Genomic DNA, 12,257 nt, shown 5'->3' with positions numbered 1-12,257 from the left:
GTAGTTAACGTATGGGAAAATTAATTTAATAAATATGAAACAAATCCAAATATATTTATCCCATTATACTAATTATTATCTATTTTTTTCTTATATTTCGGGAAAGCCAACGGGTCAATCAAAACGTCAAGTTTCATTCTCAATATAATAATCAGTATATTTGTAAACAAATATTAGTATAATCATTACTTACTCAATGTCTTTTATTAGCTCATATATAATATTTCATCTCACTAAACTAAACAATTAAATTTTTATTTAAAAGACCAAATTAAATAGTTCAACATTAAAATAAACGAAAAAACACAAATTGGTATAATTATCACGCTACTAAAAATAAATACAAACACATATGACACACACACAAAACATTTAAAATTTAAGTTAACTTACATCTAAAATTAATTTTTTTTAATTCTTAACTTTTTTTTAAAAACCTGATAAAGATAACAATACTCTATTAAATTTTAACTCAATAAACATAAATAATACCCCGTGCAAGCACAAGCACAGGTAACAAATCAATTTGTTTCCTCTATAAGAAACTAAATTAAATAGTGCAACATTAAAGACAAAACCTAAGAATACATAAAATGGTTGTGCTTCTGCAAAATAAAATAAAAAAACAAATTCTTGACCAAAAAATTTTATAAATTTGTGTTTTCTTATATTCAAAATTATTTGTCTTTTTAATTCGTAAACTATTTTTCATTGTTCCCGAATGTTAGCTCAAGTAGTAAGAGTTAGGGGACATAAGGGTTAGGGGAATGAAGGGTGAAGGATCTAGCGTTCGAACACCGATGATTGACTAATTTACTAACATTTTTGACAACTAACATTTTCCTATCAATTCTTTTTAATAAACATAACACAAATTTTAAAAATTCTGTACAATAAACAAAAATTAAAATCCCCCGTGCATCGCACGGGTAAACGTACTAGTTTTGTATAACAATAAAGATACTAAACGGAGATTTATTATTTCCATGTTCATACATTTAATACTTTTTACTAGTGGATGGTTGGTTTAAGTGGTGTACATTTTAATTCTCTTTTAGCAATGTTTTATGTTCGAATCTTGTGTATTGGGAAAAAAAAACTCCGCTAAAAGATCTAACCCCATGAAAATATGGATGTTCCTAACTCAAGCATATCCTGTGAAAAATACGTATGTTTTTTTTTTGTATGGAGCTAGTTGGCTTGGTGATGGGTGTGCGTGAGGTTGATCAATATTGGCAGCGTGAAGTGATCCAGCAAGTTCGTGAGCTTATTCGTCGTAATTGGGAGATCACAGTTACTCATATCTCTCGTGACCCACGGTAGCTGATGCTTTAGCTAGAACTAGTACTAGAATCCGCTGTCAATGGAAGGTGTGGAGATTACCTCCGCCGAATATTGTGCCCCTACTGTGTCAGGATGTTCTTGTTTAGTTTTCCGTTTATTGCAAAAAAAAAGTATACATTAATGTAGTATGATATCTTTTTGACTTTTCTGTTGCGAAATATTCATAATGCGCAATAGAAAAGTAAAAAAGATACCATACTACATTAATGAAATCATTTATGACTCATTTATTATTTTGATAGTAATTAGATTAATATTTATATTTGTGCGAACTAAAAATATATTGTGAGCAGAAAAATTAAACCGTTATTGTTTAGATCTATTGATTTTTTTTTTCTTAAACAAGATATTTTTACAATTGATAGGCGTGAGACTAACATCTCACTCAATTTCTTATTCAATTGACTTGAGTGTATTTGTTTTGGGCATGTGAAAATAGTGGAATTACCATACCCCTCCCCAACAAACTGAAGAAAAAAAAGGAGCCCGCTGGCCAACCCGCCCGCCCGCCCTCAGCTCGTTAAACTATGGGCCAAAACGGGGAGGGCTAAATGGGTTATTGAGTTGTATTTTTCAGCCCAACCTGCCCCAAAACAGTGGCGGGGCAGGCTGGCCCAACGGGCTGAGTCCATATTGTCATTTCTAAAGTCAATGGTGGATCCACTTCATACTCAGTAGGTTCATCTGAACCCCCTATAAAAATTTCACTTACCCCTTTATATAATTTTTTTTGAACTCACTGAAAATTTTAAATTATACTAGTAGACTAAGTTTTGCACCTATTTGTAACAAAGACGCACACTCACTTGCTCCTCTCACTCTCTCACACGCACACGTGCACTCAGCCACTCACCTCTTTCTCTTGCTACCCTAAGTCCTACCAAACTAAGAAGTGAGAACTGACCCAAGTCAAGCACGCACGCGACGCACCCACCGGCGGCCGGCCACCACCACGGCACCACCAGTCCACAATGCACCACCTGCGCCGCTTAGCCTAGTCGCGCCTGAAACCAAATCCAAAAAACCTGATTCGAAGCCCGCAAAGCAGCAGCAGCAAGAAGGTTATTCGCAATTCGCATTGCTCTAATGTTCCTTCCTGCATGGTTTTCACGTTTCACGGTTTAGCTCCAAACAACGGCAACGACGCTTTGCAGGTGGTGGGAAGAAGAAGGAGGTGAAGAAAGCGATTGGGCAAGGGCTCACCGCTCACGCATCGGAAAACATTGCTAATTTTGACCTGATTATCATTTCGAGGTATATTTTCCCCTAATTATCATTTTGACCTGATTTGTGTTTGGTCAACATTGCTAATTTCAATCTGATAGTTCTTTTGTTGTTTGACTTTTGTCTTTGCCTCTTTGGTGCAACTATTTCAATGTTTATTTTTTTCCCTAATTTTTGGGTGCAACTTGATTGATTTTCTTTTAATTGGGTGTGCATTTTAGCTGATTTCTTTCTTGGTTGTGTGATTACTTCTTAGTTGAGTGTTGATGTTCTGAATTTAATTTTTTGGTATAGTGAAGTTGAGTATGTTTTTGATTCTATGAAGGTCATGAACAAATTTTTAGTAAAGAGAGCAAGGTCATCAAGTTGGTTGAAAAAGAAAGACATGTTGTTTATCCACAAGTTTATCTTCTTTTGAAATTGGCACTGATTTTGCCTGTTGCAACAACAACTATAGAAATAGATTTCTCTACTATGAATATTGTGAAGAATGAGTTGCGTAACCGAATTGGAGATACATGGATGAACGATTGTTTAGTTACTTACATTGAGAGTGATGTATTCAATAACATTGACTCTGAGCTTATTGTTCAACGATTTCAGAATATAAAATCAAGTAGAGAACAACTATGACTCGTATAATTTATGATGTATAAACATATTCAAGTTATTTTTAATTATATTTTTACCGATGTGTGCATTTCATCAATTTAAACCCCTGACCATGGGTCATGGATCCACTACCTAAAGTGTAGCATGGAAGTGAGATGCCCACATTTTTTGAGAAACATGCTAACATTCACCAACATAATAACCGGACAAAATGCATACTTTATGACTATGTTTGGCATGTTTAGCTGATAAGCTAGCTGAAAGCTGAAAAGCTAGCTGAAAGCTTATAAGCTAGCTGATAGCTGAAAGCTGATAAGCTAGCTGAAAGCTGATAAGCTAGCTGAAAGCTGAAAAGCTACGTGATTGAAACAAAAGTGTTTGGTAGAACTAGCTGTTAAACAAGCTGAAATTGTAAAATGACATAAAAGGACATACTTGTATAATTATTTTTATATTACATTACTTTATTTTCACATTAATACCAATATGATATTAATATTAAAATTATTATCACTTTAAATATTTTTATTAGCTACAGTTATATATCATCTTAAAAATATAATATTTATTTTTATTAATATAATATTTATAATACTTGTGGTGCGCAGCGGTGTGACGGGAATGGTGGCGGAAACTGCATACGTAAGTGTGAGGGGAAAATAAGTTTAGTGTTTTTATAAATATATAAGGGTAAGGGTAGAATTTTAATAAAATAATAAGGATAAAAATGAGAATAAATTTAATAAGCTATAAGCTACCTGAGATAGCTTATAGCTTAAAGCTTTAAGCTACTAAAATAAGCTCCTTCACCAAACACTTTTGAAGAGCTTTTAAGCTAGTCAAATAAGCTTTAAGCTAGTCAAATAAGCTATAAGCTAGCTGAAATGACATGCCAAACATAGCCTATGTGTTTATTATTCTTTATTTTTTATTATTCTTTATTTAATTATTCAGTAGATATTTAAAATAGAATAAAATAATATATAAAATAGGAAAAGCAATACGTTTTGGTTTGACTTGAAAAAGAAATTGGTTTTATCTAAAAAGAAAAGAAAAGAAATACCTCGTCCAAATCAGAAGGTACACTGTTAGGGTGGTTGCTACAAGCGATTAACAACAGCCGTTGATGAATCCTGTGAAGCAAGATCAACGGTGACCCAGGCCAGTGTGTGCTTTTTAATTGGAGTCTCTTGTTCTCTCCACTTTCATTCATGATTACAGACAATCTCACTCACACTATTAATAAATGCTCACACAATCAACCACTACACACAACAAACCCGAAATGGAACAGGCCAAACCCGACCCGTTTCACGACGGCGCCACCATCATGCTGCGGCCGCCGCGTGACCCGATGGAGTTCTTGTCTCGTTCTTGGAGCGCTTCTTCTGTCGAAGTCTCTAAAGCTCTCTCCTCCTCCTCCTCCTCCCCCGCTCAGCTTCCACCTTTTTCTTCTAATGCCACCATCATTCTTGAGGACATAGCTGGTGAAGTTGAAGAGTCTGCTACTGTTTCTGGCAACCCTTTTTCCTTTGCTTCCTCTCAAACCTCTCAGATGGTCATGGACCGTATCATGTCACACTCGGTATGTACGTTTTGTTTTGTTTTGTTTTTGTTACCAATCTTCTGCAACACTCCACTTTCTTTTGTTGCTTGTGTGTTGTGTTGTTCAATTTCATCCATGTTCTGTAAATAGAAACAAACAAGTTTATAAGATGGACCCTATGTTGTTCTTGTCTTATTTGTCTCTCTGTTTCCACAAGCTGATTTATAGCTGGGTTTGTCTTGTTCTGTTTCTTTCAGCCCCATTTCATAAAATTGTTTGTTGTGTCTCAATCCATGTTGATTTCCAATTTTGCATATCTGGGTCATCTTCAAAATCCCCTCTTGCAAAAGCAAAATCATACCCATTTCCATTTTTCTCAGTCATTTTTTTTCACCATTTTTTTTCAGCAGGATGTATCTCCACGCACATCAGGAAGACTCTCTCATAGCAGTGGCCCTCTCAATGGCTCCTTGACAGACAGCCCTCCACTTTCTCCCTCTGAAATTGAAGATTTCAAGGTATTGGTTGCCGGAATCTCACATCAACCTTAGCAGACAACAATCATGTTGGCTTGTTTTGTTGCCTTCTCATTTTTTATTTCCGCAATTTTTTTTGGGTAACCATGTTTTTATCAGCTTTCACTGTTACCAAACAAACATGACACCTGCAGAGAGTGCTTCACTTTTCCCTTTGCAAGTTTCAATGCAAACAATTTTTTTATTTTTTTGGCTACTACCCATATAAAAATTCAGTTAATTAAAGCTTAATTTAAGTCCAAAACCAAAACCAAAACCAAAACCTTCTCAATGATTAACCGAAAGGGTGTGAAATTAAGCCTGCAAAAGTGCAAATTTTTCGTTTTAGACCCTCTTATCTTTGTTTTGTTCACATGTTAGTTTCCATATTGCAATTGCAGCTACAACTATACTAGTACTACACACACGGTTGTCCACATTCCACAACCTCTGGTATTCTTTGTGGTTCTGGTCCCTCACTTCCCACAGCACCAACCAAAACTACCCCTTTGATTCCTGAGTTGGCAATCATGGCTCAGAAAAATTCTTCCTCTTGATTTGCATTAATGGTTGATGGTCCCCCCAATGAGCAAGTTGGGTGAAAATAAACACAAGCATATCCTGATTATAGCACTAGCACATCAAAGTTGTTACCTTGTTCAGAGTCAGATTCTAATTTTGCAAAAAACAATTACTTCAAGAAACAAAACAAGGATAAGAAATTGATATGAAGGAAATTTCTGAATGGCCCACTTTTCTCTGCAGTATAACCGCTCTAACAACCACAACCATAACAGCATCACCACCAGCTTGAATAGTCAGTACCGGGCGGCCGCAGCTGGCGGTGGCGGTGGAAAGACCGTTGGGAGGTGGCTGAAGGACAGGAAGGAGAAGAAGAAGGAAGAAATGAGGGCCCAGAATGCTCAGCTCCACGCGGCGGTTTCGGTTGCCGGGGTTGCCGCAGCAGTTGCGGCCATTGCCGCCACAACCGCCGCTTCTTCAGGCTCCGGCAAGGACGAGCAGATGGCCAAGACGGACATGGCGGTGGCGTCGGCGGCCACGCTGGTGGCTGCTCAGTGTGTTGAGGCTGCGGAAGCTATGGGAGCTGAGCGGGATCACCTGAGCTTGGTGGTTAGCTCCGCCGTGAATGTGAGGTCTGCCGGCGACATCATGACTTTGACAGCGGCGGCGGCGACAGGTACGCGTGGCAACTGAAATTGCAATTTTGTTTGTATCAATCAATTAAATTAAAGGACTTTTCTTTTTTGCGATTTTTGATTTTGTAATAAGACAATTTTTAATTCGATATCATCCAATTATTTAATTGATGTAGTCCACTCAACCATATAGAAGGTTTTATGGTATTATTGCATTGCATAATGGGTATTCATTCATTATTCATTATTTTACTAAAAAAACAGTCATATTTGATTATAGTCCTTCAAAATTAGCATCCACTAAATGAAAAATATGTAACCAAAATTAGCATCCATTTGCTTCAAATCAAAATGAAGTTACTTCTAAAAACACATTTAACTAGAAACAATTAAAAAAAAACAAAAATCACTTCATTTAAAATTTAATTTTCATCAAAATTAATTATATAAAATCATGATAATCTAAAATTGACTTTGCAAATACTCATCCAAGCACACAATTTTTATAGTTTTGATAATTTTGTTGATTATGGTGTTTTGCTTTTTGTATTTGCAGCTTTACGTGGGGCTGCCACGTTGAAAGCAAGGGCCCTTAAAGAGGTTTGGAATATTGCAGCTGTAATTCCTGTGGAGAAGAATTTGGGAGGTGGTGGCTATGGTAATAATGGTAATGGCAATGGTAGCAATGGCAGTTCTCACAGTAGCTTCAGTGGTGAACTTGTGCCAGAAGAAAATTTCTTGGGCATCTGTAGTAGAGAATTGCTAGCTAGAGGTTGTGAGCTCCTCAAACGCACGCGCACAGGTATTAACATGTTTGGATCAATTTATTTTTCTCACATCATGTGTAGAATGATTTCCTAAAAGACCTTTGTTCTGTTTTGTTTTAAGTTTTAACACATTGTATTGTGCTTCTCAATAGGTAACTTGGTAAATCTAGTTATTTGTTTCTTTAGAATCATTGATCATTGGAAAGTGATTTGATGTGAGATTTGCTTGTAGGTGAGCTGCATTGGAAAATTGTATCTGTTTATATAAACAGGATGAACCAGGTGATTATTTATTTAATTTTTTCCTCTTCATACCTTATTATGCAATGTACTTTTGTTCTTTAACTTGGCCAATTATATGGTCATCAATTAAGAGTTTCAATGATGAGTGTGAACCTGGTCGTGGAAAAAGTTGTATAAAGTGATGGCGCTTAACACGATGAGATAGTTTCAAAGATCAAGTTGCTTTAGTTTCCGAGAAATCTGCAATTGTAATAACACTTTGGAAGCTCTTTTTGTGCATCAGGTTATTCTGAAGATGAAGAGCAGACATGTTGCTGGGACCATCACAAAAAAGAAAAAGAGTGAGTGTTGTGTTGTGTTGATTACTTTTGTCCCGCTCTCACTAATAATTTTAACAGATTTGGCTGCATTTGGGGATTTGTGAAAGTCATGCTCTTTAAAGCTGGAAAAATATCAAAAGGGTTCTTCTTTATTCTTCAATTTCACACCCCTTTCTTTTGAAATTTTCATTCACTGAAAACACTAAAAGTTACCATAAGAAAATCCAAGAAGTGGTTACAACTTAAAAAGTACCACATTTCTTTCTTTTCTTGCAATTTTTCTTTTATAACATATAGCATTGTTGTTTCATTCACAGATGTGGTGCTTGGGGTGATTAAAGATATGCAGGCTTGGCCTGGCCGGCACTTGCTAGAAGGTGGCGAGAATCGCCGCTACTTTGGTTTGAAGACGGTGATGCGGGGTGTTGTGGAATTTGAGTGCAGAAATCAAAGAGAGTATGATGTGTGGACTCAAGGTGTGTCAAGGCTTCTGTCGTTTGCTGCAGAAAGGAACAACAAGAACAGAATATGCCCTTCTAAGTGATTTAATGATGAAATTGTACCATGAACATGATAGATCTTTAGATAAATGGTGGTGGGGTTTGGATCCATTTGTAAAAAGGGGAAATTAAAGTCCTAGTTATGGTAGATAGGGGTGTCTTTAATCTTGGGGAGCAATACATTAATGTATTTTTTTGAATGGGAAAGTATTGTAATTTGAACCAAAGTGAAAATCATGTGAAGCTTTGCCTTATTTGGTCGACTTGGAAAGTAAAGGAGTATCTTGGACCGGACAGTCAAAAGAAAAAGGGTAAGAGACACGATTGAGTGAAGTGTAATGTGGAAGAATGAAGATAAAGACATGAGCTGGTTTTCTTGTGTGCTTTATTTATTATACACATTGGTTTGGCCTTTCCCTGCTTAGATCCCGATAAATTGTTTTTAAGGTTTATAAGCTAGATCCATCATTGATTTGGATGACATTATTATTCCACTTTGTTTATTCTGTTTGTTTGAAATTTAAGTGCTGCAGTGGGGTTCTCTCTAGCATGGTTCACTTAAATAAAAACCGTGAAACATTGTTAGAATATGAAGGTGATATCTTATGAAATTTTGGCAATCGTAGGACAGATGTTCTACTAGATGTCTAAGACATCTTGTATAACATTACACAGATAACAACGTACAAATAAGCAAGTTAAAGAACATAAATAACAAAATCAACACAAGAGATTGTTAACCCAGTTCAGTGCAATATCACCTACGTCCGGAGGGTTTTCACTCGAGAAAGATAATCCACTATTATAAAGAGTCAAGTACACAAAAGGTTTTAACTGAACTGCCCTAGTTCACTGCCTTTTCTACCTATCTCTACCCGTGACTTATTACTTATTCCTCCCCCTAAGTATGAGAGTCTCTCTCACTTTCTCACTCACAATCACTGCCACAGTGTGATTGAACTCTTACACGAGAGTAAAGACAGACCTCAAGATCACACAACTAAAAAAAACTCTCAACTTAACACAAAGGCATAAAGCTGCTGAGAGAACACACAGTATGAACTCAGTATAAACCCTAATCACACACACGAAGCACACCTATCAACTAGGTCTTGGGTCTTCATAAGTAGCAGTCTTTCAAGCTTTGTCTTCAATGGGCTTGAAAGCACACATAGTTCACACACAAATCAGGAAGTTTGTTTTACCATAAACCAACAACAAATCTGCACAATATCTTCAAACCGTGTTTTAAGTTGGAGATAAAAACTTCCACAAATACTTCAAATCAAACCCCCTTGAACCGGGTTTAATTACACTTGATATATTCCTTGATGGCGCACAAAAGCTTCTTAAATAAACCCTAACTTGGTTAACACGTAAGCAATTCAAAGCTCCACAGTTAAATCCGCCAAGTACACAGTACGTTCCCAAGGACAAATATCACAACAAGATGTTACAACATCTTGTTCCAGATCTTGGCACACATAACACATTAGTTAAAATGTATACAACCATAACAAAGGAACAACATCTTATAATATATTTTTGGCTTAACAACTATTTGTCCCTCACTTATCACAATTTTCCACTTTTGGTCCCTCCAGAAAAAAATTTAGCAAAATTAGTCCCTCACATTTACACATTTTTGTCATTTTAGCAAAAAAATTAAGCAATGTGATGTGGAGGACCAAAAGTGCTAATTTTTTTATTGGGACCAAAAGTGCAAAATCGTGATAAGTGAGAGACCAAAAGAGTTATCAAGCCTATATTTTTCATATATTAAATTATTATTTATTTGATTAGATTATGAATTTAAATAAGGCTTAATACATCAGAAGGCCCCTGAAATTGTAAAGGGAATCAGTTTCAGGGCCTGTAAAATTTTCGCATCAAATTGGGTCCCTAAGAATTTTTTTTTAATTCAATTAAGGCCAAATCTCAATTTTGTCCTAGTCATCAGTGACACCTGGCTTTTATAAGTTTTTTTTTTAATTAAAAAAATAATTTTTAATTCCAAGTCAACAAAATAATCAGAAAAAAAATTTAAAAAACTTAATAAAAACCTAATCTAATAATCCTAAACTAAACAACCTAATAATCTAATAAACCTAATTTAAAAATCTAATCATCAACACCATATCACCAACCCAGAAACCCACCGCAACCCACGCCACCCTCACCCCCAACCGGAAACCCACCCCCACCAATCGCAACCCACCCCACCCTCACCCCCAACCCCACCCAGAAACTGAGCCCACAAAGAGAAGATGAAGAAGAGGAAGAGGAGAGGGAGAGGAACAACCTTGCGATCAGATCTAGGCAAGAAGAAGCACCACCAAAACCCAGCACCCAGCTCACCTTGTCATCATCTTCAACATCTCACCCAGAAACTCACCCACCTCGTAACCCACCCCACCCTCACCTGCAACCCACGACAGAAACCACCCCCACCCAGAACCCATCACAACCCACCCCACCCCACCCGCAACCCAGATGGAGGACAAGAGATAGAAGAGGGAAATGGCGCCATCATCTGAGTCTGTTCCGCTCTACCTCATACCACCACCACCACCCCCACCGATTCCCCTTTCGTTTGCTGCTATTATTTTGGTTGTGGGATCCATGAATTTGACAAAATGCAGAAACAAGAGTTTCCTCTCTCTCTCTCTCTCTCTGTTTCTCTCTGATTCAGATTCAGATTTCAAAGACGGTGAGAGGGGCTTCGCTTCGTGCTTCTCAGTGGAAAATGAAAGTGGGGTGTGGGTTGCTAGTAGTAGCTCTCAGTGGACGGTGGCTGAATGGGAGGGGTGGAGAACGACCCAAAACTTGTCTCTTTCGATTTTGTGGTGGTGGAGAAGGAGGAGGTGTTGATAATGGTGGAGAGGGAGGGATCATAAGGGTTGAAGCTGCGGGTTGGTGGAGGGTTAGGGTTGAGGGTGGTGTCGGGTTGAGTTTCCTGGTGGGGTGGGGGTTGGGTTTTTTTTTGTTAATTTATGATTTGGAATAAAAAATTTAAGTTTTCAAAATTTTCAATTAAAAAATATTAGAAATGCCACGTGGAAAAGCTGAGTAGGCTAAAGTTCGAGCCACATCATCTGCTGGACCACTTTGTCCTTAATTGAATTAAAAAAAAAAATTTAGGGACCCAATTTGATGTGAAAATTTTTCAGGCCCTGGAATTGATTCCCTTTACAATTCCAGGGGCCTTCTGATGTATTAAGCCTTTAAATAAATGAATTTGAAAAAGATATCTTATAATATCTTTATTTCTTATTCAAATAAGTTTAGGAATCTACTCATTACTATAAATATGAGAAATAATTTTATCTTTCAATGAAGCTAATTCACAATGTAATTTTTAATGCATTCTGTTTTTCTTCTCTCATCTTCTTTTCTTTACATTGCTTCTCTTTACACATGGTATCAAGAATTTTTACATGGTATTAAAGAAAATTCGGTCCTTGATATGTGTTATCATTATTCCGCTGTAGAGAACTTTGTTATGTTTCTAATTTACTTACTGGAAGCAACCACCGCTGCGTGTAAGCTCACGTGCCGCAACTCGCCTCCACGCGCTATCGCCTCCTCCACGCGTTCGACCTCTGTTCGGGCTTGCCAGAACCTGAAGCCGTGTTGCCAGCAATTTTCGTCCTCTCTACACGTAAATCGCACGCGCCATCTCCACATTCTTCTTTTATTCACATCAATTGCGGCATCAAGGTCCTCTATGACCAAACAGTCTAGAGTTCGATCCTTTGCGTCAATTCTTCTAATAAAAAGTTAAATTTCAGCACCTGGTAGGTGAACATGTGCATGCTCCACGCTTCAAACTCAAATGGACTATTGCTAAGGGGGCGTGTTAGAAATCTCCTACGACTCCAGTTAAAACAAAGTTATCTACTCCTTTGTTTGTGACAACAACACAAGGCCGCATCTTTTCTTCGGCGAACCACCGCACCAAGACTACACCTAAATAGTTCCAACGAGAATGAGCTTTTCAACTTCTCTCTCTTTTCTTTTCTCTTCTTC

At 37.1% G+C, this 12,257-nt stretch overlaps 1 protein-coding gene across 2 annotated transcripts; it reads left to right on the top strand.

Annotated features, from left to right (window-relative positions):
* Window positions 1-4,388: 4,388 nt before the first annotated feature.
* Window positions 4,389-8,640, top strand: LOC130724072 (VAN3-binding protein-like). 2 transcript variants are annotated; one of them, XM_057575241.1, is made up of 7 exons: window positions 4,389-4,765; window positions 5,137-5,244; window positions 6,007-6,439; window positions 6,955-7,200; window positions 7,398-7,447; window positions 7,692-7,749; window positions 8,046-8,640. In XM_057575241.1, the coding sequence occupies exons 1-7, from the start codon at window positions 4,427-4,429 to the stop codon at window positions 8,270-8,272; spliced, it is 1,461 nt and encodes a 486-aa protein (XP_057431224.1). In that variant the 5' UTR covers window positions 4,389-4,426; the 3' UTR covers window positions 8,273-8,640. The 2 variants fall into 2 exon arrangements, with proteins under 2 accessions (XP_057431224.1, XP_057431223.1); XM_057575240.1 differs by having other exon boundaries at window positions 5,134-5,244.
* Window positions 8,641-12,257: the final 3,617 nt, after the last annotated feature.

The sequence above is a fragment of the Lotus japonicus genome, chromosome 6 (genome assembly GCF_012489685.1).
Source record: "Lotus japonicus ecotype B-129 chromosome 6, LjGifu_v1.2".
NCBI classification, from domain to species: domain Eukaryota; kingdom Viridiplantae; phylum Streptophyta; class Magnoliopsida; order Fabales; family Fabaceae; genus Lotus; species Lotus japonicus.
This window is presented reverse-complemented; position numbering and strand designations above follow the sequence as displayed.

What these genes read in the sequence shown, in the direction of transcription:
- LOC130724072 (XM_057575240.1), top strand. Translation starts at nt 4,427, where the DNA reads ATGCTCACACAATCAACCACTACACACAACAAACCCGAAATGGAACAG. An exon ending in CTGAAATTGAAGATTTCAAG is followed by an intron (nt 5,245 to 6,006) that starts GTATTGGTTGCC and finishes TTTTCTCTGCAG; the next exon opens with TATAACCGCTCTAACAACCA. An exon ending in CATCACAAAAAAGAAAAAGA is followed by an intron (nt 7,750 to 8,045) that starts GTGAGTGTTGTG and finishes TTTCATTCACAG; the next exon opens with ATGTGGTGCTTGGGGTGATT.